General features: G+C 32.3%; 4 protein-coding genes and 1 non-coding gene across 5 annotated transcripts; 3 read left to right on the forward strand and 2 right to left on the reverse strand.

Annotated features, from left to right (window-relative positions):
• Window positions 1-6,579: 6,579 nt before the first annotated feature.
• On the reverse strand, window positions 6,580-6,651 carry TRNAW-CCA. The gene has a single exon. It is a non-coding gene; the product is annotated as a tRNA-Trp (tRNA).
• Window positions 6,652-6,821: 170 nt separating this feature from the next.
• Window positions 6,822-10,397, forward strand: LOC123902329 (protein DETOXIFICATION 16-like). Its single transcript, XM_045952019.1, has 8 exons — window positions 6,822-7,141; window positions 7,535-8,079; window positions 8,255-8,341; window positions 8,464-8,520; window positions 8,661-8,899; window positions 9,067-9,185; window positions 9,883-9,969; window positions 10,117-10,397. The coding sequence occupies exons 1-8, from the start codon at window positions 6,827-6,829 to the stop codon at window positions 10,171-10,173; spliced, it is 1,506 nt and encodes a 501-aa protein (XP_045807975.1). The 5' UTR covers window positions 6,822-6,826; the 3' UTR covers window positions 10,174-10,397.
• A 1,696-nt stretch (window positions 10,398-12,093) lies between these two features.
• LOC123909964 (ATP synthase subunit beta, mitochondrial-like) lies at window positions 12,094-15,222 on the forward strand. The gene is made up of 9 exons (XM_045960928.1): window positions 12,094-12,573; window positions 13,134-13,209; window positions 13,308-13,396; window positions 13,497-13,614; window positions 13,724-13,827; window positions 13,955-14,113; window positions 14,221-14,445; window positions 14,574-14,885; window positions 15,091-15,222. Exons 1-9 carry the CDS (start codon window positions 12,094-12,096, stop codon window positions 15,205-15,207), a joined length of 1,680 nt encoding a protein of 559 aa, XP_045816884.1. The 3' UTR covers window positions 15,208-15,222.
• A 588-nt stretch (window positions 15,223-15,810) lies between these two features.
• Window positions 15,811-20,259, forward strand: LOC123909957 (ATP synthase subunit beta, mitochondrial). Its single transcript, XM_045960916.1, has 9 exons — window positions 15,811-16,370; window positions 17,263-17,338; window positions 17,447-17,535; window positions 17,629-17,746; window positions 17,830-17,933; window positions 18,031-18,189; window positions 18,655-18,879; window positions 18,979-19,290; window positions 19,779-20,259. The coding sequence occupies exons 1-9, from the start codon at window positions 15,897-15,899 to the stop codon at window positions 19,890-19,892; spliced, it is 1,671 nt and encodes a 556-aa protein (XP_045816872.1). The 5' UTR covers window positions 15,811-15,896; the 3' UTR covers window positions 19,893-20,259.
• Window positions 20,260-23,087: 2,828 nt separating this feature from the next.
• LOC123911424 (F-box/kelch-repeat protein At1g57790-like) lies at window positions 23,088-24,155 on the reverse strand. The gene has a single exon (XM_045962834.1). The coding sequence runs from the start codon at window positions 24,153-24,155 to the stop codon at window positions 23,088-23,090; it is 1,068 nt and encodes a 355-aa protein (XP_045818790.1).
• Between the last annotated feature and the right edge of the window lie 2,728 nt (window positions 24,156-26,883).

Genomic DNA, 26,883 nt, shown 5'->3' on the forward strand with positions numbered 1-26,883 from the left:
AGTTTAATTTTGTATCAATTGCGTCTATCTTATTTAGTCAATCATTTCATTGTCTATAATCCTTAATAGACTTTGATTTATGATCCTCATTGTCATTTATCACATATATAGCGCTTTATTATGTGCAAAAATATTGTCAACGTTGACTTCATCTCGGTTCCATCGTATTCCATTCATGACATAGTTTGTCGAGATCTCTATATTTTCGTAAATTACAGGTACCTGATAAGTTCTTCTGGAACTGGAAAATTAATTATGTCAAATACTATTTTCATATCCTCACTCGGGTCATCTTTGTTTTTAGCTCCTTTTCTTATTTGAGGATTTTTATCTTTGGAACCGATTTGCTTACCATGCTTCACGCGTGGTTAGGAATCATTTGCAGTATTAGATTGTCCAACAGGGACATTCATTTTTATTGGAGCATTAGCAGCTGTTGATTGATTTCATAAACTTTGCAAATGAGTTATCTTTTGAACTTCTGGTTCATATTGATTTCTAAGAGGATCAAAATAACAATTATTAATTTATTTCAAAACATTTCAATTGAACTTCTAGTTCATATTTTTAGCTGCTTATTATCTCCCCCTAATATTGGGAAAACTAATTCACCAATTGATAATCAGCCCATAAAGCTGTAAAAAAATCTCCAATTATTGGCTCACTTTGGAGATTCATATAAAAATTATTTTCCCAATATTCTTTTACTACCCATTTAAATGCATTATATTGGAGCAATTGAAACGTACCCAACACATCCAAAAATGTTTATATGGGAAAATATGTTTATAAACTAAAATTCAAATAAATTAGGGGAGAGCTTATGTATATAATAATTTGTTGGCATGATGCTATTCAATATCTCAACATACATGTTTGAATGTTCCAAACTATAACTTAGAATGGATCTTCAGGTCCATTATTTTTTTGTTTGTATGAACATATTTCATAAGATTTTTGGTATAATAATAGATCAGAGATGACCCAACTGATCTTGCCAATTACAAACTTATTATGATTTGTAAACTTCTGGTTTACAAGAACATGTGCTTCAATTGCACAAATATATATAAATATACCCCAAACTAGAGGCAAATGTTGATAATATGTCTCGTAATGTATAGAGATACAAGATCTCATCCATTTCTTGTTTCAATAGGATATTCATTTATGCGAATATCCTTCAAACATAAAAAAAAATCTTTAAGACTTAAAAATATACAATATATTGGCAAAGCGTAACTTTATTTCTCGATATAACAATGCATTGGCTCTTCTGGAACCTTCAATAATTTTTGTACTACTAAATATAAAAGTTAATTCCTTCCAAAAAAAAAATATAAAATTTAATTTTTCATAAATAGTAATATCAATGAATATTTTCATGCTAACAATTATGTTTATGTGGATTTCAGCAGAATTATAAAACAGAAACAGTTAATTTTTTTTTATCTAATAATTTAAAATCAATAAATTGATTTAAATAAGTAACAGAATAATTAAAAACCAGTTTATATTTACAAACTGTAACCGAATTATAATTATAAGTGATTAAGAAAATAACTGTATTCAAAGCTTAAGAAAACATAATCACCATAAAATAAATTCAAAGTTTAATGTATAAAAAGCTAAATGTAACTTTTTTCTTAGGCATATATTTCATAGGGAATAATAATCGTCTACCTCATAGTAAAATATAAAATAGATAGATAGAGATCTTACTAAGTTGTGCATCGAGAAATAAAGTCGAATTATCATGTAAAAACTTTCACATTTCAATTGATAATTATTGAAATTGTACCAATCTAAAATATGATTAACCAAATATTTTTGAAATTATTTTCATAAGTTTGCTACTTCAGGAGCATATTCAAGAGACATACATAATCGTTCTTTTAATTTTGGTCCAATTTATACTAAGATCAAATAGATCATGTGGACTTTAATCATGTTGTAAAAAAAAATTAGTTCTTCAGGAACTCAACAACAAATCTCTATTCATAATGGCCAGAGAAATTCACAATTTTACAATCTTTCATGAATGGTTAAATTATTTGTTCTTCAAAAATTATACCAATAATATTCATAATATTGGTTAAGAAAATGCACATTCTTTGAGCAATCCATCAAAGATGCGCTAATATTAAAGCTTTAGCTTTTCAAGAACTATATCATAAGTGATCTTCATATAATGATCACAATAATCTTCATAATTTCTTCAAGAAAATTTTATTCTTTGAGCAATCATTCAAAGATGCTTCAATATTAAGGTTTTCCATTTTTCTTTTCTTGTTCTTCGGGAACTAGCTAATGTCACATATATTTTCAATAGTTTTGCTAATTTTCCCACTTTTTTCCGGGGCCATGACTATTACCACGACCATAACCACAATTTTGTCCATGATAATCGTGTGTTGCTACATTCACTTATGTGAATGGAATAACATCAGTGGGTCGGACTTCATTCACTTCTGGGAATGATTTTTCATTCATTTCTCAATGATACTATCATCAAATAAAATTAAGCAAATAATTAGATAAACATAATAAACACAGTCAAATAAAAAATTTCAATTATCTTTATTAATATTAATATAATGTAACATAAAATTTTATAATGCAAATTAAATAGTAACATAATGAAATTAATAATAATTATAATGTAACCTATAATAATAATTATAATGTAACGTATATTAATTAGTAAGTTATTGAAAAAAAAAATTGGCATATGCATAGAATAGGTAAAGTATGAAAAATAATTTGTTTATACTTTTCAATATGATACATGCAAAATTTGCGTATGATATGCATTTTTTATTTTTTATTTTTTATTTTTTTATGTTTTGTACAATATAACAATAAATAAATAAATTCAATGAAATTTGTAGATTGCAAAATTTTTATAAAAATCGATAAAGCTATCCCATGGATATGTATATTGAATTCTTCTCGAATTCTTAGGAAATAATTTGATTTTTCTTTTAAGTTCTTCAGGAACTATATAATATTGTTATAATGTAAGAATAATCCTTTATGCAATCCTCATAAGAATAATCCATATTCTTCGTTATATTATAATATATCTAATTGTACAATCCTTCAAAGATGTATCCGTAATGAATTCTTCAGGAATTCGTGGGTAATACAAATTGATTTTAAAATTGTTTAAGAACTGTATAACGGATCAAATATATATTCAATCAGTTATTTATCCAATCCTTTAGGGATTGATGTTCATTTTACTTATATCTATGAATCTTCAGGATTCATATTTTAAAATTTCATCATACTATGAATCTTCAGGATTCATATTTTAAAATTTATCACACCATGAATCTTCAGGATTCATATTTTAAAATTTTATCACACTATGAATCTTCAGGATTCATATTTCAAAAATTTCACCACGATACTTCTGGATCGAAGGTTTGTGAATCAATATAAAAAAACAAGAAGACAAAAAATTATCTGAAAGAATAGAATAAAAAAATCATACATAAAATAAAATTGTCACTTCCCTTTGTTGCTATACCTTTCTTGAAAGAGGAGAGACTATCGTGCTGATAACGTGTTATGAACTATTCCTAGAGAATAACAAGAATAAAGAAGAATAGAGATGAAGGAGAGAAGAGAGAAAGATTAGAGTTTGTATATTCTCTTCAAGGTGTGTATTACATTGTAACAAAGGGGTCCTATTTATAGGACACAATTAGGGGACAAGAAAACCTACACAATAATGGACATTCATTACATATTATTCATAACACTAACATTATTTTTATGGCACATATTAAAAGTTAAATGTAAAAACATTTTCTTAAAATTTATACATTTAACTTTTTAAATAATAATATTTTTTTTATATTATTAAAATGCTCTCATTATTCTTCAAAGTAGAACATCTTAATTAATTATTAATATTGTAATATGAAAAAAGATGACGTCTCAGTTCACGTGCGACCTAAATCTTAAGGACACTTTGGATGCTCTAATAGGATCACGATTCAACGTCCCCTATTATAAATTTATAATCTTGAATGTCGTCCCTAGATTTTTCTTCTTGTACCCAATGCTATGGTCATTGATTGGTACGTTTACTTTATTTTAATTTAATGGTATCGTTCTCTAAATATTCTTTTTTTTTTTTTTAAGCTGTTCTCTAAATATTCTTTAATTAACAATTTTTTAATAAACTAGTTTGGTAGTTAAAGTCAATATTTTTTTTTAACCTCATGTTTCGGGAAGGACCATAATAATTTAGAGTTCGACGATGAGATAACTAAAGTCTGAGTAAAAAGTTATTCTATTCTGGATCGAATTTGGGTTCTTCCGAACGATTTATATTTTAATGGAGTTTATTAATCATTTGAGTTTAATATTTTGGTTAAAGTCAGATACATTAATCGAAGAGTGTTTAGATAAAATAACATAAGTCTCTTCTAGTTCAAGAATAGACTCGAGCATACTTATAATTTTGATACTTATAAGTCTCCCCTATGTTATTGTAAAATATTTTACACTAACCGTGATTTTTTTTATAACGCAAAAACAACAATATTTATTCATTCAAATTCATTGGGAATACATCAATAAAAATTATTACATATTTAATTTTACTAAAACTAATAAGGATGAATCTGCAAACAGACTCACAACATCCGAATTAATAGCATAAAACGGCCTAATGACAAGGCCTATGATTGATTTGATAAACTTTAAATGTCTGAAATAATCATGTATCCGGATCTGCAATATTGATGATGCTAAAGTTATTGAATCTGCATTGAATTTGGATCGAAACAAACCTGCAAATATGAACAAAGAACAAACACTGTACTAAGACGAGACAAACAAAACAAATACTCCGCACTAATACGAGATTAAGAAACCAGAAGAAATAATCACAACATAAACAACTCGAATAAAACCTAAAAAGTGTATGAATATCACTTATTTAAATAAAATGAAATAAAAAATAATCAAGAGGGTGATTCCATATCAAAACTGATCCTAAATAATCCCTCTCTAATTGATAAAAAATGAAATAAAAATCAACCAAGAAGGTCTGCGACGGCAGAGAAAAAGTGGAGAGAATTAGGTTTCTGTGCACATTCTTCTTATTATCCTCCCAGGTACATAATTATTTACACTAACCGTAAATTATAACCACTAATACATGAGATTTTAGAAGTAGGTATATTCCTAAAATAATCAATGAGATTGGTATCAATCCTATGTTATTTATAATCAAATGTTTTTAATGATCAAAGAGTTATGATTAATTGACAATATTAAAGAAAAATTAAACCGTATATATGAATTAAATTAAAAAAAATATATAGTTTAGGAAATACAATTACATCAAGAAAATCAAATAAGAGTAGGTATATTCCTAAAATAATCAATGAATTGCTTATGGTGAATTCGGTCGCTTATGCGAATTGATTTGGTGAATTGCTTAGTAACACAATTAAAAACTGTTAGAATGTATGGGGTATTGTTGCTTGTATTATTCGTGATGATAAAAGATGAGTTGATTGCGATCATTGGAAATTCTAAGGTGCTACGGATGTTCTGATGCCAGAAATGTTGGCGATTTGTGAATGAGCTATATTTTGCCTCTAAATGTCGTTGTCCCAATCATGAATTTTATTTCCTTTTCTCATACAAAGTGTCAAGTAAATATTTTTTTTTTTTTTGAAAACTTGGTATCCGGCCTTAGGACCGACTAATCCAAGGGGACCAATCCCACCGCCTACTTGCGGGGGCCCCATTTAAAGCCAGAGTTTTTTTTCTCTGTATGGACTTAGCCCACCGAAATTGGCACCAGTGGGAATCGAACCTGAGACCTTGAGAGGAGCATACTCCAAAGGCTCAAGCCAACACCACTCGACCAACCCCAAGTGGGTTGTCAAGTAAATAAATTAGCTCATATCTACTTATAATTTTATAGGCTTAATAGGAAAATGGTCCTTAAAGACATTTTTTATTTTAGATTGGTCCCTTAAAAAAAAGGTCGGAATAGGTTCTTTAAAAAAAAAAGATCTGAACCTATTCCGACATTTTTTTTCTTTAAGAGATCAATATGAAATCAAAAATATATTTAAGAGACTATTTTACTAACTAAGCCAATAATATGATTAAATCAACAATTAATTTTTTTGACACAAATGATTATATCAACAACATACTCCGGTTGACCACTACACGTACACCAATGCATAACTTTGATTACGAATATTTTTAATTGGCGATTAATAAAAATTATAAAAGTTTGATATTTTAAAAATACTCGTCGAAACAAATCAAACAAGATTTTATATGATAATATTTACATTTATATACTTTTAGAAAAATACGGTCAAAACAAGACATATAAATAGTGCATTTAGTCAAATGAGGTCTTATAAAATGGTACGGAGGTAGTATTATCAAATATCTGAAAATGACATTAGCATTTAATTATGAACAAAAAAAGATTAATTAAAATTAAACTAAGATTATTTGTAAAAAGAAAAAAACTAATATTTCTTTGAAGCAGAAACAAAACAAAAAATCTACATTAAAACATGAATTTGAACCTGACATGAATCGAACACGCAACCTTCTGATCTGGAGTCAGACGCGCTACCATTGCGCCACAGATCCATGTCTTGTAAATTTAAGATTGTCATTTAATATTATCGTAATAGAAATCAGACTAAAGCCAGTGCTTTTTTAATACAACAAAACTAGATTTTGTCCACTTGTAAATGAGACTAATATTTTTTTATTGTGCATGATTGGAGTATGTATGACTAGTCTTAATATCAATTGGTGTTAAATGAATGTTTTTGTCCTCATGCTGACAATGGAAACATCAAACAAATTGAATCTTGAGACTCCACTGTGTTCAAACCAAGACAGAAACCATGAACTTGAAACACATACATCTGTTCAATGTTGTTGTATCAGAGAAGATGTTGTTGAGGAAGCTAAAAAGCAACTATGGCTAGCAGGGCCTCTTATTGCAGTTAGTTTGTTGCAATATAGTTTACAAATGATATCAATTATGTTTGTTGGTCATCTTGGGAAACTTCCTCTTTCAGGTGCTTCTTTGGGTAACTCTTTTGCCTCAGTTACTGGTTATAGTGTTTTGGTAAGTGGGTTATGTTCATTTTCTTCAAATTTATTAGACTTTCATGATATATCAACATGTCAATGTTATTCTTGTTATATTAGTGCATTTTGTAAGATAATTACCTTTATATATTATATTCTTATATAAGATAATTACACATGAATGAAAGGTAGACGGGCAACAAGCTGCACCGGTAAACGTTTCGGTTCAACCAATTTAATCAGCCGGTTCGGCCCACTTTTTGAAATATTTGGTTGAATTAGTCCTCATATAAGACTAATTGTAGAATTTGAATTTCAAGAATAAAATACTTGGTTGAAGAACTTCATTTCAGATTTTAAAACTAATCAACTGTGCAACTTAGTTTGCAAACATAGCTGAACATTCTATGTTTCAAATATGTATCTGAAGTTAGGTATGGGAAGTGCATTGGAGACACTATGTGGCCAAGCCTATGGAGCCAAACAATATCACATGCTAGGAGTTCACACACAAAGGGCAATGCTAGTCCTTCTAGCATTAAGCATTCCCTTATCTTTAATTTGGTTTAACACAAGCAACATTCTCATAGCATTAGGCCAAAACCATGAAATATCAACAGAAGCTGGAACATTTAATAGATGGATGATCCCTGGCCTTTTTGGATATGCTATCATTCAATGCCTTAATAGATTTCTACAGACACAAAACAATGTTTTTCCAATGCTTATAAGCTCTGGAATCACAACTTTGGTACATGTTTTGTTTTGTTGGGTTTTTGTGTTTGAATATGGATTAGGAATCAAAGGAGCAGCCTTGGCAATTAGCTTGTCCTATTGGGTTAATGTGGTCATGTTGGTGATTTACATAAATTCAGCTACAACTTGTGCATCAACTTGGAATGGTGTTTCTAAGGAAGCTTTGAATGATATTATTAGTTTTTTAAAGCTTGCTTTGGCTTCAGCAGTTATGATATGGTAATTTAACTCATCTTTCTCTTTGTTTAACTAATAAAGCTAGAACCTTTTTCCCTTTCAATCGGTTGGTTTGGTCCGATTTTTAAAACATCGCTAGCAGAAGAAGAGAAGAAAAACATTATAGTGGATAATATTCTTTTTTATTTACATTATCCGAAATTTGTTTCCTTGACAGTTTAGAATATTGGTCCTTTGAGATGGTTGTTCTTCTATCTGGCCTTTTACCAAACCCACAACTAGAGACATCTGTATTATCAATAAGGTAAACCATTATTCACTGATCCATTATTCTAATGCTACATTCTAGTCAATTGGTTAAGGGAAAAAGAAAAGAACCAATTACCAAGATTCCATCATAATTCATGTGAACCTTTGTTTTGGCAGCCTTAATACATGTTGGATGGTCTATATGATCTCCGTTGGTCTTGGAGGTGCCATAAGGTTAGTCACAATAAATTAAATGTTATTTTTAACAACACTAACATAGTTGATAGTTGTGACTTGTGATGCAATTTTTGTAACTTACTGCTATGATTTTTTCTTAAGTTATAGTACTTATTGATTTAATGGTTTTAATGAAGCACAAGAGTGTCAAATGAATTGGGTTGTGGGAATGCACAAGGTGCACTTTTGGCTCTCCATGTGATGATTGTAATTGCCATAGTAGAAGGTTCAGCAGTGGTATTGGTTACCATTTTGGTAAGAAATGTTTGGGGGAAGCTGTATAGCAATGAAGATGAAGTTATCAAATATGTTGCCAAGATGATGCCTTTGCTGGCACTGTCTGACTTCTTAGATGGTTTCCAGTGTGTACTTTCTGGTAATTCTCATTCCTCACAACAAGTTACAACAGTTCAAATGTCTCATCATATATTTATGCACTTATAGCGCGAACACTTATCATAGTAACTACTTATGTTGATAATAAATTCTTGTGATACTAATTAACTAATGGTTTCCATTTAATATGTGGTTTGACTTTAACAGGAGCTGCTAGAGGCTGTGGTTGGCAAAATCTATGTGCATCTATAAACCTTTGTGCTTACTATGTTGTGGGAATTCCTTTTGCTATCCTATTCGCCTTTGTCTTCCATATTGGAGGGATGGTGAGCTTCTTTCTCACAAAAATTCTGAAGCCCAAACACATGGATATTGAACATAATATATGTCAGTAATGATTTGAGAAAATTGAATTATTGAAAGTAACCACATGTTGCGGACTTGCAGTGTGATGTTGGTATGAAGGTTTTAAATTGAGGTCTGCATCCGCAATTGCGGCCGCAGTATTGCTGATGCGGTAGCCTACGCAACCGCATCGCACCGCAATTGCGATGTGATCTTAATTCACGTCGCATCATAATCGCATCACAACCGTATCAGAAGCCGCATCATACGTTTTCGGCAATGTTCGTTCAAATTTTCTCACCAAACAATATTAATTTGTGTCAAATCTAATGAAAAATCATACTTTTAATGATCTCTCAACCGTGTATTTTAAGAACATTCAAATTAGTGTTTATGAAATAAACTAAAATTTTGCAATGGTGGATAAATAGTGTAGTTATATATAGCTTGTGAAATTTCAAAATGATTTCACCCCGCAACAGCCGCTCGCTGCAGTATCCGCAATGAAGACATTTGCAACAACCGCAATTGTTACCGCATCCGCGACCGCAATTTAAAACCTATTTGAGGCACCAACACTTGTCACAAACCGGACACGCCTTCCATCTGAAGTGTGTTCGGTGCTAAATAAGTTTTTGTGTGTTCCTCCTCACTAAGTTAAAAAATTGGTAATGACAGGGGCTTTGGATGGGAATCATATGTGGACTTTGTGTTCAAGGGATAGCCTTGATTACTGTGAATGTATGTACTGATTGGGATAAAGAGGTGAGCATATTTTATGGTTCAACCATTTCAATAGTTAATTTCTTGTTGCCAATAATGACAATTAAAAAAGATGAATCAGATGACATTTATTTGTCTAATCAGTGATGTACTACTGTAATTGATTCATTTGTCATTAATTTCATGCAGGCTAGGAAAGCAGTTGAGGCGAATCAGAAAACTGAAGTAATCACAGAACAGATATAGGCAAACAAAGTGAATGTAGGGATGTGATGACTATATTTCTTCTAGTTTTATACTAGTAATTTTTATTTTGATTTTTCATAAGAGGGATTATGTGCAATTTTTATTTTGATAAAGCAATTGTGTAATATTTATAGGAAGACAATGATAAATATATATTTTCTGGATTTGAATCTTCTAAAATGAGTAAAATATTTAAAGTGAGAAAATTAAGGGTGGTGAGTAACAAATTCGTGATTTGTTATAATGTACATATAATCAGGGGGCCACATCCGTGTGCCACATGGGTCATGGCACATGACACTTAAAAATGAGGCCTAAAAAAATGTATAGATAGTAGTATTGTTAAATTGGAGGTACAAAACTGAATACATTATAACCAATTGTAAGGCTCAATAGTCAGATCCAAATTATCTTAAGAGTCTTTCTTTCGTTGCATTAGCAGTTGTTTGGCCTTTAAAAATCTCTGAGAGACCCTTGGTTTCTTCACTACAGACTTTTTTGCCACCTCGAATTCAACTAATTGGCTTAAGATGTGATTATCGTCGACTATCTCTAACACTTTTGTTGCAGAATGCATCTATTTGTGGTCTTGGTGTAGTCGCAACTCTTTATGCTTCTTTAATACTACCATTCCCAACTATTGTCTTGCAACTCTTCATAAAGAGAAGCAAGGAAATGAAAATCGCAACTCTTCATGTCTCAATGTTGATGTTAATTGTCTTGGGAACACTGTTAGAGCTAGGTTTAGAGAGGCATATTTGTCATTTTTCAAGGACTTGTATTTCTCACTTCTTGATGTTCCTCCTAGTATCATATGACTATGATAATCTTCACGTTGAGCTTCACATTATTCTTAAGGGTTGTTATTGACTAACCAATTAAATTACTATGACGTTGCTTGTTACAAAGACTCTACTTGCTGTGTTGATATCATTATTGAACAAACTCCTTTGTTTCACAAGAATGCTATTATGATTCAAGTCATCAAAGATCTCTTTGGTCATAATTGGCAGGTGTGCATTGCCAACACCCTTGGAGAAGGAAACATATGTGATGACCTAAAAATATGGAATCATAGGTTGATTTGATTGAATGTACATGAAAAAAAATTATACTCTCAATTTATACAAATAAATAATTTAATAATAGAGTCAACGTCACAATTCTCGACCCAATTTAATCTACGACAAAAAATAAATTGATTATACTAGAAAAAACTAATTTGTATAAAAATATATTGTTTAAGTTTATTTTTTGTAGAGACTAAATTGGTTTAGTTGTGATTGACGCTGAATTTGGTAGGGAGGATCACACTTCGATCCCCCGCAACTGTGATCGGAAGGGGGCTAGAATCAGTTGATGGCAAAACTGACCCCATAACCAGATTAAACCGGTGATGAAAACAAAACAAAAAAATTTGGACCAAAAGAAAGTTGTAATGACCAAATTTTGTGTCTTCACTAAAAATTATATTTAGAAAAAGCTGGAGGAAGTCGCCATGACCAAGTATATATAAGTTCACTTGGCTGAATCCCAGCCACACTGTTGCAGGAAAAATGTAGCCACAGATCATCCAAAATCAAAATGTGTAAAATGTAAATGGCATTAAGAATTACTGAGAAAATTTTGTCAAAAAAAAAGTAAAAAAAATTACTGAGGAAATAGAAATTGTGCCACGTCACATCTTTGAACACAAAACTTAGTCAAAGCAAGAGTTTCAAACGCCAACATATTCGCGCGCAGAAAACTCAACTTCTTCACCACGTGTCTCACCCCATAACCGTTAAACAGCAAAAAACGCACCCTCTCGTTTCGTTTTTGAGCAATGTAGCTTCCCCCATTTTGCATTTACAAATTCTAACTCTAACTGTCACTTCACAATCTCTCTCTCTCCCTCTCTCTCTCTCTCTCTCTCTGAAGATGGCTTCACGGAGAATCGTTTCGTCTCTGATTCGATCATCCCTCCGTCCATCTCGTTCCAAATCATCCATCACTGCTTCAACATCGCGCCTCTCTTCTCAATCACGTCCATCTCCAAATGCATACATTCTCAACCGTCTAACTGAATATGCCACAGCCGCCGCGGCTAAACCAGCTGGACCTCCCGCTCCTCCTCCTTCTAACAAACTTCCTGCCGGTGATGGAAAGATCACCGATGAGTATACTGGTAAAGGTGCAATCGGGAAAATTTGTCAGGTCATTGGTGCTGTCGTTGATGTCAGATTTGAAGAAGGTTTGCCTCCGATTATGACTGCTCTCGAGGTTCTAGATCATTCTTCACGGTTGGTTTTGGAGGTTGCACAGCATTTGGGTGAAGGTATTGTGAGAACTATTGCTATGGATGCTACTGAAGGAGTTGTTCGAGGGTGGCGCGTTCTCAATACCGGATCTCCCATCAGTGTAAATTCCTAATCATTTGCTGCAATTTATTCGTGTTTCTAAACTGTTTGTTCAATCTTATGGAATTGAATTACATAAATAACTAATTTAGTAGTTATTGTATAAATATGAGCACAAACACATCAACTTAGACGCTAATTTAAGAAAAACAAAGTGATTGAAAGTAATGCCTTTTAATTTGAAATGTTGACAATACATTTGTATAAGATCACATGGACACAGTCTACAACTCCGACTGTTCGATCATAGATTAATGGTTTAGATTGTTTTATATTGATTTATTGTTGTGTAACCCCCAGTCATCTGTGAAATTGTAAGGGAATCACGGATGGCTCAGGTTACACAACAATAAATCAATATCCCTTACTGCATGGAATCCGGATCAAAGATCATATTGCTCTTGTGAATGTGATTTCTTTTGGATTTACATTTTGCAAGCATGAATTTGGTTTCATTGGTTTATACTTTTGATTTTGTATCTTTTAGTAGCTTTTATTTTCTATATTTATTTCAAAAAGCCTTTAAATATTTTCTAACATATTCTTTTGCATTACATTTAGATTCCTGTTGGCAGAGCTACTCTTGGACGTATCATGAATGTTATTGGAGAACCTATCGACCACAAAGGCGAATTCAGTAAGAAACCTCTAAATATATTTAAGACTAACTAAAAGATTATAGTTCTTTCTCATTAAATGTTTTTGACTAATGTTAATATTTGTGAATTGCCTTAGAAACCGAGCATTATTTGCCCATTCACAGAGAAGCTCCTCCTTTTGTTGAGCAAGCAACTGAACAACAAATCCTTGTTACTGGTATCAAGGTATTTCTCTTTTGCTAGTGTTTTCCCTTCTTTTATTTATTTATTTATTTATTTATGAATGCATCAATCTCATTTCTTGCATAATTTTTTTTCCACATAGGTTGTTGACCTGCTTGCACCATATCAAAGAGGAGGAAAAATTGGGTTGTTTGGTGGTGCTGGTGTAGGGAAAACTGTGCTTATTATGGAACTTATCAACAATGTTGCAAAGGCTCATGGTATATATATGTGTGCTAAATTAATGCTCTTAATTTATTTTTCATTTATAAGATGCACTTTTACCTTTTTATATGTATTATAGTATACTAAGTGTTTCCAATTTATTAGGTGGTTTCTCTGTTTTTGCCGGTGTTGGTGAACGAACCCGAGAGGGTAATGACTTGTACAGAGAAATGATTGAGAGTGGTGTCATTAAGCTGGGTGATCAACAGGTGAACACACTGCTATTATTCATGATGCACATTCAAAAATACTACTCATATGATACACATTCAATAATACTACTCATAATTGTTTCATTTATCAAAGTTGTTAACTATGGTTGTTTCATGGATTCAGGGCGAAAGCAAATGTGCTCTTGTGTATGGTCAAATGAACGAACCCCCTGGTGCTCGTGCCCGTGTTGGTCTTACTGGTCTTACCGTCGCTGAACACTTCCGCGATGCTGAAGGACAAGATGTGCTTCTTTTTGTTGACAACATTTTCCGCTTCACTCAAGTATGCACACCATAGCTATTTTAAGTTAAATTCTATATAACAATTGATATTGTTATTTTTATGATCTGGCAGTTATAGTTATAATGTGACATATGATGCAATTGCAGGCAAATTCAGAGGTGTCTGCTTTGCTTGGTCGTATTCCATCTGCCGTTGGTTACCAACCAACATTGTCTACCGATCTTGGAGGTCTTCAAGAGCGTATTACAACCACCAAGAAGGGTTCAATTACCTCTGTCCAAGCTATCTATGTGCCTGCCGATGACTTGACAGATCCTGCTCCTGCTACCACATTTGCTCACTTGGATGCTACAACTGTGTTATCAAGACAGGTTTGATTATTATGTTATTCATTAGTTATAGTTAAACTAAAGTGGCAATTTTAAGTTTTAACCATATTTTTTATTTATTGTACCATTAACTGATTAAATAATGTGATTTGGATAAATATTGAATGTAGATTTCTGAGCTTGGTATCTATCCTGCTGTTGATCCATTGGATTCAACATCTCGTATGCTTTCCCCACTTATTTTGGGTGATGAACACTACCAAACTGCTCGTGGTGTACAACAAGTTCTTCAAAACTACAAGAATCTTCAAGATATCATTGCTATTTTGGGAATGGATGAGCTCAGTGAAGATGATAAATTGACTGTTGCTCGTGCCCGTAAAATTCAACGTTTCTTAAGCCAACCTTTCCATGTGGCAGAAGTCTTCACTGGTGCCCCAGGCAAATATGTTGAATTGAAGGAGAACACCAAAAGTTTCCAGGTACTTACTTGTTTACTTCATTTGTTTTTCTCTTCCTTATTGCTGGTTGCTATCATTTCAATTTTCCACATTTAGTATATATTTCGTGCATATATAATGTGATGTCCCTGCCAACTAAGTTAAGCTCACGGGACATGTTCCATTTTGTTTCTATTACTGCAAGCCAAAAACTGTTTGACCTGATTTTATCTGCGGACAAATGCAGGGTGTGTTGGATGGCAAATATGATGACCTGCCTGAGCAGGCATTTTACATGGTTGGTGGTATTGATGAAGTCATTGCAAAGGGACAGAAGATTGCTAAGGAAAATGAAACGTCTTAATCACAATTCACACACAAAGCTTTTCTCATTCATATTTTTTTTTTAATTTATAATTGCAAAATAATTTAGGATCTCTTTCATTGTTAAAAATTTTGCCAGGTAAAATTCCTTTCATTTTAATATTGTTTCGGATGTAAGATGAACCATTGCTTATACCCCTTTTTATTTACCGTTGTGTAATTTATTTATTTAATCAATAAAAGGGGAAAGAAGCATGAGATGAGCATGTACAATTTTACTTTATTCTACTTGCTTACTTGGATATTGGATGCAAGACATCATTGTCACAAAACTAACAACAACTGGTCGGTGTATGTGAAGCCATAATTTTGGAGAGTTAAAAAACATAGTATAATATATGATTTTGTCATTTCTACAAGGTAGTAAATTTTTTTTCCTCCAAAATATGCTAATTTTTTAATCATATACTATATACTACTTTTCAAATTGGAATTTATTATTCATTATTGATTATTAACATTTTTTGACCAAATTATTAATTACCTATTTAATTTAATGGAGTAAATGAAAAAAACAAAAAACTATGAGGTCAAAATTGAAAATTAGAAAAAGAATAGAGGCGAAAATCGAAGAATATAACTTTTGGTTTAGCAATTTCTGCTATAAAGTGCCACACTCTCTCAGTTCTGAAACCCTAACATCTTCACTTCTCTCTCTCACATTCGAAGATGGCTTCACGCAGACTCGTATCTTCTCTGATTCGTTCTTCTCTTCGTAGATCTTCATCCAAACCCTCAATTTCCGCCTCAACATCGAGACTCACATCTCAATCCCGCGCTTCCCCCTATGGTTACCTTTTGAATCGTGTCGCCGATTATGCAACTGCCGCCGCGGCTGCTACAGCACCATCTACTCCTCCGGCGAAGAAGGAGGTTCCCGGAGGTGGTAAAATCACCGATGAGTTTACTGGTAAAGGTTCGATCGGACACGTTTGCCAAGTTATTGGTGCCGTCGTTGACGTTAGATTCGAGGAGGGTTTGCCTCCGATCTTGACCGCTCTTGAGGTTTTGGATCATACTTCACGATTGGTGTTGGAAGTTGCACAGCATTTAGGTGAAGGTGTTGTAAGAACTATTGCTATGGATGCCACTGAAGGAGTTGTTAGAGGATGGCGCGTGCTCAACACTGGATCTCCTATCAGTGTATATACCTAATCATTTTCCTCTTATTTGTTTTAAATTTTCATTTTTTGGTTGCAATTTCTGATTTTTTTTTAAAACTATTTTGGTCTTTGTGGATTATAAGATCTGATTTTCAGATCATTTTTTTATCTGAATATTTTGGTTGCGTTTTGTGGATCTGGATGCATTTTTTGCCTTTATGCAATTGACAAATTTTGTGTTTTTTGAAATGAGAATTTGATTTGGTTCTTAATTTTGTGTTTTGATTGTGTATGCGAGTTTGCCACTTTATGTTTGTTGGATGAAATCGATTTATTGTTTTAAATTATTGGTCCTCTGCTTTCTGCCATCAATTGGACCGATGATGATATCGATCAGTCGAAATTCATGTTTGTAACTCATTTTTTCCTGTCACATTGTTTGTGTACATTGAAAGTACGTTATGGCCTGTTTGGTTTCAGTAAATTATATATGTTTACATTTCCTGTATTCCCTTTTAATAATAAAATTGTTCTCTTTACAATTTAAAAGTAGAGTGAATACTTGCTACATTTTTGCAATTCTAAGTAAAAGCAGGAAATGAAAACAGAAAGCATTCCTTGGTTGATTGTTTGATGCACATATCCTTCAATTTCATTATATTTTTCATTGTATTTCTTCCAGATTTCTGTGTACTTTTTCAACCTTAATTTTCCCATACTATGGTGGCATTTGCTTGCATAGTACAGTTTTTATTAATTTATAAATAATCTACATAATTTGTTTTGATCTTATCCTACTGCTCCAGTTCTCAACTTGCTTTTAGACTTGCATTTTGCATTATGGATTTGCAATCCTTGTTTAATGTTTGGATCTGTCTGTCCTAGCAATTAACCAATTAAGATTTTATTATTAACTTGTGTGTTCCTTTTAGGTTCCTGTTGGTAGGGCTACCCTTGGTCGTATCATGAATGTTATCGGAGAACCTATTGATGAAAAGGGCGAATTCAGTAAGAGAAAGCTAGATATTTTTTTAAGTCCAATTTATATAATAACGTTTTATTTGACAATTCCATGGAATGTTTTCAACTAATGATGATTTTTGTGAATTTCCTTAGAAACCGAGCACTATTTGCCCATTCACAGAGAAGCTCCTGCTTTTGTTGAGCAAGCAACTGAGCAAGAGATCCTTGTTACCGGTATCAAGGTATTTGTGAATGCATCAACCCTCTTTCCTTAAATCTTTATATGTTCAATTGTCTAATGGCTTTATACCATTTTTGCATAAATTTTCGTACAGGTTGTTGACCTGCTTGCACCATACCAAAGGGGAGGAAAGATCGGGTTGTTTGGTGGTGCCGGTGTAGGAAAGACTGTGCTTATTATGGAGCTTATCAACAATGTTGCTAAGGCTCATGGTATATGCTAACTTAGTTTACTTAACTTATTCTTGTAGAGATGCTATTTTTCTGTGATTTATGCTGATGTTTCCATTTATTAGGTGGTTTCTCTGTGTTTGCTGGGGTTGGAGAACGAACCAGAGAGGGTAATGACTTGTACAGAGAAATGATTGAGAGTGGGGTCATTAAGTTGGGTGATAAACAGGTAAATACAATGCTATTATTCATGGTACACATTCAATAATACTATTCATAATATTTTCATTTATCAAAGTTGTTAATCATGGTTATTTCATTTTCAGAGTGAAAGCAAATGTGCCCTTGTGTACGGTCAAATGAATGAGCCCCCTGGTGCTCGTGCCCGTGTTGGTCTTACTGGACTTACTGTTGCTGAACACTTCCGTGATGCTGAAGGACAAGATGTGCTTCTTTTCGTTGACAACATTTTCCGCTTTACTCAAGTAAGCACCAAACTTTAAATAAACACATTTCAGTGCCCAACACTAATGCGCACCTGTTCGATAGGGGTTTGAATTTTTTTTTTGATAAACCGAGCTGCAAACTGCACCAAACCACTTTTTAACCAAACTAAAACAAACTGAACTTCTGATATTTGAAACAGATTGTTTAATATTGTTTTTTAGTTTTGTTGAGTAATTTACATATCTTGTTCTTTTGTGTTCCGTAAAAGGCACCAGTTAAAATCATAAATTTTAGAACTACTTCTGTATAGAAGCATAAGAACCTTGTAACCAGTTTCACAAGCAATTCAATTTGGTTCATTATACTGTTTTTTGGGTTTGGTTTGATTTTCTTTTCTGACCAAACCATGAACAACCCTAATGTTCGGTGTATAGTGTTTTATATAGATTGATATTGTTCTTGTCATTCTTATCACTTTATATTAATGCATGATGCAACTGTAGGCTAACTCAGAGGTGTCTGCCTTGCTTGGTCGTATTCCATCTGCTGTTGGTTACCAACCAACATTGTCTACCGATCTTGGAGGTCTTCAAGAGCGTATTACAACCACCAAGAAGGGTTCAATTACCTCTGTCCAAGCTATCTATGTGCCTGCCGATGACTTGACAGATCCTGCTCCGGCTACCACATTTGCTCACTTGGATGCTACAACAGTGTTGTCAAGACAGGTTTGATTATTATATTAATATTAATTAATTAAACTGAAGTGCCAATTGTGATATTTTTTTGGTTATCATCATGAACTAAATGATGTTATTTGAATATAGATCTCTGAGCTTGGTATCTATCCTGCTGTGGATCCATTGGATTCAACATCTCGTATGCTTTCTCCACTTATTTTGGGTGATGAGCACTACCAAACTGCTCGTGGTGTACAACAAGTTCTTCAAAATTACAAGAATCTTCAGGATATCATTGCAATTTTGGGAATGGATGAGCTCAGTGAAGATGATAAATTGACTGTTGCACGTGCCCGTAAAATTCAACGGTTCTTAAGCCAGCCTTTCCATGTGGCTGAAGTTTTCACTGGTGCCCCAGGCAAATATGTTGAGTTGAAGGAGAACACTCAAAGTTTCCAGGTTCTTATTTGTTTGACCTCATTTATTTTTCTCTATTTTCTTCCTGATTGTCATAGGCAGATAAGTTTTTGTTTACTGTCATTTTATTTTTCTACTTGTGGTTTATTATCTTCTCTTCTACATTTTAAATTGAGTTCTCAAAATTGGAGTTTCTTAGTCTGTTTTTACTTTCAAAGCACCTGCTAATTTTTCGGGCAGGCGTTAAGTTTGCTCCTTCTTTACTGAATTGGGACTTGCTAGAAATTATGCATTTTGCTATCTGAAATGGACCTCTTTCTTTGTGCTTGACCTATTCCTTAGGAATTATTTTTCGATACTTGTTATATGTAGGGTTTTTTTAATTTGTGATTTGTTTAAAAAAAAAACTTGTTCTAAGTATTTAGCGATTGTCTATAGTAGTTTATTTTGACCAACTTTTAAATAAGTTTTTAACTAACTTCTGAAAAGCTATGATTATTAATAACCTTTTGTTATCCTATAACTTGCAGGGTGTGTTGGATGGCAAATACGATGACCTTTCAGAACAGGCATTTTATATGGTTGGTGGTATTGATGAAGTCATTGCCAAGGCAGAGAAGATTGCCAAGGAATCAGCAACATAATCACACACCCATCTCATTTTGTTCTTTATCTATAATTGCGAAAATTTAATAATTTAGGATCTCTTTCTTGGCAATGCCAAACAACAAAATTTTCCGTTTTGAAATTTTATAACTTGAATGGTCATTCCTTTCATTTTGAGTGTTGTTGCCGACGGTGCGTTGTGTTATTTAATAAATGGAAGATGCAAGAGGATGTACATTTTTACTTGTTCAGAACGTTGGATGCATCAATGTTCAAATTTAGAACTGGTTCATGTGTTGTGAAGCACAATTCTGTTTCAATGTTGAATTTTTCGACAGTACAAAAATATTCTGAATATCCATTTATGCTAATCTTAATCTCAGTTATAAAATTTGAAGTTTATTAGTATTGTGTATGCATTTTCATTATTTTACCCATTTCATGTGCAAGGCAGCTTGGCATAGTGTTTATATAGGATTGTATAATCTTTCTCTTTGAAGCATGATTTTGAAGTGGAGTTGGAGTCAATTTGTATCAAAGCTGATTTGATCTTTATGTGGACTAATTGGAAGATTGGATTGTTGGCATGCGTGTGTTAATTTGTAACCCATTTTCATGTGCAAAGAGGGTTTCATGAATTCATATCTGGAGTCATAAATCTGATGTGAGGGTTTATATAAAATTGGACGGTCTTTTCATTTGAATCATAGTTTTGGGGTTGAGCTGAATTTTGATTTCTTAGCATCAACTACTAGAATAAGAGTTCAATTATATGACATTACATTAGATTTCTAAAATCTATTATGAATAAATTCATTATTATGTTGTTCACTTTTTTTTTTTTGATACAAAAGAGGGCGAAAGCTCAAAAAAGAAAAAAAAAAGAACTAAGCAACAATCAATCTAGGTGTAGAAATCCCTAGTTGATCAGCTAACAAAATATATCCAATCTCCATTGGACAAGCTTCGTAAAATGTCACTTCATTGTCAAATTGCATCTTATATTTGCCGCACATTTGTTTGCCTCATAATATTCATGTAAAATTTTAACATTCCAATCCATCTTCAAAAGAAGACGAATCTTCTTTACTATGGCATATCCATCAGCACCTTGGGTTCTCCCTGATATAACAACATGAACCACCGCCTTAGTTGTAGTTCACTTTACGTGTAGTAGAAAAACCAAAAGTCGGTACAAACAAAGGAAAAGAACAACCGCAACAACTTGAAGGTGATGAATTTACAAACAAAATTCTAGCTGGAAAATTGCTGCTGTTGTCGTAGCTTGACGGCGGTGCGCGCGGCGGAGGAAATCGCGATGAAGCAACCAATTGATAGAACCTTGAATCTGTTTTTGTGATTGTGATTATCTAGATCTTAAACTTTTCTTGTTATTACTTTTTTTAGATATAAAATTTTAGGAACAAAAAATTAATGAACACATTGATGTGGTGATTTTCATATCTTAACCTTTCATTATTGTTGTGGTTTTCTATATTTGAACTTTTTGAAGAACAAAATGAATGATTCTTTTGGTTGATTACTTGTTGTGGTTTCACGTTTTTCTTTAATGAGAGAGGCAGAGGCGAGAGATTGAAGAAGGATTCTATCAGTTTTTCGGCGAACGTCTCGCCGGAGAAGATGACCGGAGACGGCGGAGGTGGCGGCAGAGAGGCACTCTAACTTGTTATTCTCTTCACTAAGGTCACAAAGGTAGTTGTCTCGTGTAAAACAGAGATCTGTAGAGGAAGAAAAACATCTTTGAATTGGAAGAAGCTCGCCGATATCTGGAAATTCACAATGGCCTTCATGCCAAAGTTTCTAAAATCCATCATTGATACTACTGATTTTTCCTTTTAATTTGTTGTTGATTCTAGTGGGAAAAATCCAACCTTTAAAGTTGTTGCGGTTGTTCTTTTCCTTTTATTGATGTAATGAGTTGCTCTCCTTGATTTTGTTTGTCTGGATTTCATTGATGATGTTATTGTAAAGTCATGGTGGTAGGAACAAAGAAAATAAAAAGAAAATAGCAAAGTTTTTTTTTTTTTTTAAGTATAAAAATAATTAAAGGCCACGTAAGCATGTCATGTAGTCACTTTTATCCACTCATGTGCCACCTAGGTTTGTCACATCAGCAAAAATGAAAATTCCAAATCCAAGTGGCATCGAGGGGGTAATTGACGGAATCTTCACATTGCGAGGGGGTAATCCAAATTTTTTTTTACAGGGTAACACAAATTTCGCCTATTTTGCAGGGGTAAAACACCATTTACCCTAAAAAAAAAAAAACTAATATATTTAGTTAGGTGAAATTTTTGTTGGCGAATAGTTTGTTGAGTGAAATATATGCTAAATAGAAAATTCCTTAAAAAAAATAAATAGGAAATTAATCCACGACAAAATATCTTTCACCAATGTGTAGAAAATCTGTGAAAAGTTTATTGTTGTAAATAATGTATAGAATTTCAATAAAATAACGAAAAACTAGTGAAAGTATTTATTTTTTTTTTTTTGACAAACTAGTGAAAGTAATTTTTTTTTTTTTTTTTTGACTCAAAATAAGGATATTCATTCATTCCAATAATTGATACAGTACATCACATGCAAATACAAATTCAACATAGCTAAAAACAAAAAGGATGAAACTGCAAACAATCTCACAGCATCCATGTTAATAGCATACAACGGCAATTGCAATATGCCTACAAATAATATAATATGATAAAAGTCACCAGAATGTCCATGCTTCCGGATCTGCAACGATGATGCCCAAATCATTGATCGAATCTGCAATTGATTGAAATCTACCTTTCAAAATGAACCAAACGAACACCGCAACAAGACGGACAAACAAACGCCGTAACAATGACGACCACCAACAAAGCGCCGCACTCAGACGACGAAATCACAAAACAAGAAAAACAAAACTAAAAAACTTAATTTATGTGAAATCACTTATTTAAATGGAAAGAAAATAAAAAAACAACTTAGAGGGGTGATTTTGGGTCAAAAATTGACCCAAAAACCACCCCTCCTTGGTGGATGATGAAGAAGAAAAGCAAAATAGGGTTAGAAGAGAGGGGGAGCGGCGACTGTACTAGTGAAAGTAATTTAACAAGCATAAAAAGTTACGATCTCACACCTAATCAATATTAATTAATGATATATTAGGAGCAAGAAAAATTAGAGAGTTATATATAACAATTAAAGTTTAACCTATGATATGAATGACATTATAAATGTGGCATAACCCAAAAAGGACTCTTCTGATATAAACAATGATGCTTAGCCGTTTCAGTCTTGACATGATAGATCTTGAAACCATCAGCAAAGTAAATTGAATCTCTTAGCAAAGAGTTAGAGAAATACGACCTAGATGTAGAAACAGAATCACCCGCTCCTAAAAATAAAATGTCATCTTCCAAACTTGTAAGTTTAACCATTTGTTCAAGCTTTCCACTCTTGACATTTAGTTTCAATTTGCACACATGGAATCTACTCAAACGTCTATTACACCTTCTTACCATCCATAGTTCTTCTTTTAATGATTTCACAAGATATTTATCTCCACCGTAACATTTACCAATCTTTTCTTCTAAAACAACATTTGGAGTTATCGTCCTCACTTTATCATAAGAGTCATTCAAACGATGAATATCGAATGATACAATCTTGTCTCGGATATTTAGAGCAAATAACATACCTTTATAAAAGATAACATCAATGAAAGAAGATTTTGATGTGTCTACATAAGTCCAAACTGTTTGGCCTCTTCTAATAAAAGCAAGATTACCACCACCGCCGTCGTAAATCGCTACAACCAAATAATCATCAGGATTTGCTATGGGATCAGCGGACAAAGTAACCTTGTTAACCGAATTGAGAGGTGGGAGAATAATGCGAGGTGTATCCTTAAAAGGATTCATTAGTGTTATGACAGACTTAGAAACATCAAGTAATGCTAACCAACCATGGCTAGAACCACAAACCGAAACTGTAGGATTATTATGACATAATTGATATCGAAAAGGGTACTGTTTCATCTCTATAAAACTGAAAGTATTTGCTTGTTTCCAAACTGAATTTGAAGGTAACATTAGCATGGGTAGTGTGTTAGGCTTGAATTCATGATTTTGATGGTTAAGCTTTGCAATTGATTGCCAATTTTTACACACAGCACTAAACCAAACATGTTCAACATGTTCTTTTAGCTTATCAAGAATTAAACTAAGTGGGAGTGCTTCCAAATTTGCCCAATCACACTTCATTCTTTTTTCTGATCTTGAATAATATTGCTTCATTGTGTAAAACGAAGAAGAATTAATTGTAGACTGTATTGTGAGGTCAAGTAACTCATTATATAGGTTTAGGTAAAATTGAAAAGATTATTATTTTTTTTGACAAAAAAAGATCATCTTTTTTTTTTTGACAAAAAAAATTATCTTTTAAGATTTGGTTAAAATAATAGAAAGATTATCTTTTATCACTAAAAATTGAAAGATTATTTTTTATCTTTTAGATTTGGTTAAAATAATTGAAAGATTATTTTTTTTATGCAAAAAAATAAAATAAAATAGAAAGATTATTATCAAACGGTAAATTTTCAGAATATAAGATAATCACAACTCTTATATCTAGTTATTTATTGCAAAAAACAAAATTGTTATTTTTTTTTATTTTTTTTAAGTGAAGTGTTCGGAGTTTGAACTCTGTCATCTACATATAGAACACGACATTATTACTAGTTGCCTTTAGTTTATAGAGACTTTTCTTTCCTTCTTTTTTAGCTTATAAGTTATAAACAGAAAAATTGAACCAATCCGACACAAAAGAAAACAGGAAACTAGTGGTGAACCAACACAATTTTTTTATGGGGATTTTCACCACCAGTTTAATCTGGTTCAATGGTCAGTTCTGGCTTCAAGTGGTTCCAGCCCCCCCCCCCCGATCGCAGTTGCGGGGGATCGAACCACGGTCCTCCCTACTAAGGTCAACATCAATCACCACTGAACCAACTAACGATTGGTTGAACCAACACAATTCTAATAATAATAATTTTTAGGTTTAAATGCACCTCCAACCAATTACATGCATTATACCCCCAAACAATTGTAGTTCAAATTAAAAAATAAATTTTTTAATATTGTTAAATCATACACAATTCTTTGATCGTCATGTATTAATATGACTTTTGGATACATACTGATGACAGTCAATTATATGATATTTTTAGTAGCAATTTAGGATAGTTCTAACTTCTAATAGTAATTGAAGCCCAAAAGCAAACAAATACCTGGAAAAGTGAAGTTATTTGACCCAGAAGCAATAAAAGTGGAAAAAGCAACAAAAAATAATAAAAACGTAATAAACAGTGCAACCATCATACCTACGATGACGCGATGAGAAGACGGTTTAAAATTGAAAAAAATCTGCAATAAATCTTTACTATCGTACCACGATGAACCACGATGAACTTGTAAAAAAATTTGTTTAAATAAGCTTCATCCAATGACTCTTCAAAAACAATATTTGGAGCTATCCTTTTATTACCATAAGAGTCATATAAATAGTTGCAAAGATTGAATGACACAATCTTCTCGAATTGAGTGATAGCAAATACTAAATCTTTATAAAATATAACATCAATGAAATCATTATCGTGTGCGAGTTCATAATTCCAATATTGTTGGCCTACTCGAATTAAAGCAATATTACCATAACCATAAATTAACCATGTAATTATTTGGACTTTTTATGGGATCAACGGACAAAGTAACCTTGCGCACTCATGTTCGAGAGGGAGCAATATCCTTAAAAGGATTGAATAGTGTTATGTTGCGGTTAGCTACATATTCCCCTGGCTAGAACCACAAAACCTAAATTCATCTTTAAGATTAGAAAAGTATAATTGAAAATTATCATATACGATATGTTTTTACGAATTTGTGAAATATCTACCTTAAGATTGGTTGAGTAAATATAAATAAATAATCTTTTAAGATTTAGATTAAAATAATAGAAAGATTATTTTTATTGAAGAAAGTTTTCGGTTTATAACCAATTTCTAATTCACATACATATGATATGTTTTCACTAATTAATGGATAAATAACTCCAAATTATAAAATTGATTTAAATTAAAAATTGTAAATTAATTTAAAAGAATCGTAAATCCTAGAATCAAATCAAACTATATGTATAAAATTTAATTCTTATTTATTTTCTTTTCTTTAAAACAAAATGAGTTCATTGTATTTAATTCAATAATAAAAGAGATACAATTTAGTTCAATGTGTATGAATATTGTATTATATATGTAGTGAGTCGGGTTCAAACCACTAACATCCACTTATTAATTTTAATGCTGAAATTTTTAGTCACTAGACTACTTAATCATAAAAAAAAAAAAAAGATAGTTAATAGTCTATTATGAGCAAATTTTTTATTTTGTTACTAAAATATTGGTACGAAGTTTTCACTGCCGTTAACATGATTAATTACCGTCGAAGAATTTGTCGGACACACAAACGTGAGGTTCTCCTAAAAAAACAATACAGTAAGTATCAATAATTTATACTGAAAAAAATAACAATAGTACTACTCCTATATTCATGAGTAAAGTATCAAATATCCCTTGAAATTTTAAAATTCGTCAAATACTCATATGCAATTTGGAAATAGGCAAAAAACCCATTGAAATTTTAAAAAGTCAATCAAACTGCCCCTGACACTACCTGTCAGTAGAGCTGTCAAAAAGGGTCGGGCTATCGGGCCGGGCCATTAGCCATATCCTTTTACATGGGCCGGACTTCATAAAAAGGGGGTCGGGCCTTATCGGGCCAGACTTTTTCATGGGCCGGCCCCTTAAAGAATTAAAAAAAAAATTATAATCTTTTTATTGTTATAGTTTGGTCCTATTTTTATGCATAAATTCATATATAATTTTTTTTAAATTTTTTTTTGTTGTTTTATTGTTATTATTTGTGTTTTGTTCCTATCTATAATGTTTTATTCCTATTTTTAAGCATA

Source organism: Trifolium pratense, linkage group LG1 (genome assembly GCF_020283565.1).
Source record: "Trifolium pratense cultivar HEN17-A07 linkage group LG1, ARS_RC_1.1, whole genome shotgun sequence".
Lineage (NCBI taxonomy): Eukaryota > Viridiplantae > Streptophyta > Magnoliopsida > Fabales > Fabaceae > Trifolium > Trifolium pratense.

Coding starts and splice junctions, on each gene's coding strand:
- LOC123902329 (XM_045952019.1), top strand. CDS start 6,827: ATGAATGTTTTTGTCCTCATGCTGACAATGGAAACATCAAACAAATTG. Junction 8,080..8,254: donor GCTTCAGCAGTTATGATATG/GTAATTTAACTC, acceptor TTTCCTTGACAG/TTTAGAATATTGGTCCTTTG. Junction 9,970..10,116: donor GTACTGATTGGGATAAAGAG/GTGAGCATATTT, acceptor AATTTCATGCAG/GCTAGGAAAGCAGTTGAGGC.
- LOC123909964 (XM_045960928.1), top strand. CDS start 12,094: ATGGCTTCACGGAGAATCGTTTCGTCTCTGATTCGATCATCCCTCCGT. Junction 13,397..13,496: donor TCCTTGTTACTGGTATCAAG/GTATTTCTCTTT, acceptor TTTTCCACATAG/GTTGTTGACCTGCTTGCACC. Junction 14,446..14,573: donor CAACTGTGTTATCAAGACAG/GTTTGATTATTA, acceptor TATTGAATGTAG/ATTTCTGAGCTTGGTATCTA.
- LOC123909957 (XM_045960916.1), top strand. CDS start 15,897: ATGGCTTCACGCAGACTCGTATCTTCTCTGATTCGTTCTTCTCTTCGT. Junction 17,339..17,446: donor TGATGAAAAGGGCGAATTCA/GTAAGAGAAAGC, acceptor GAATTTCCTTAG/AAACCGAGCACTATTTGCCC. Junction 18,190..18,654: donor ACATTTTCCGCTTTACTCAA/GTAAGCACCAAA, acceptor ATGCAACTGTAG/GCTAACTCAGAGGTGTCTGC.
- LOC123911424 (XM_045962834.1), bottom strand. CDS start 24,155: ATGAAGCAATATTATTCAAGATCAGAAAAAAGAATGAAGTGTGATTGG.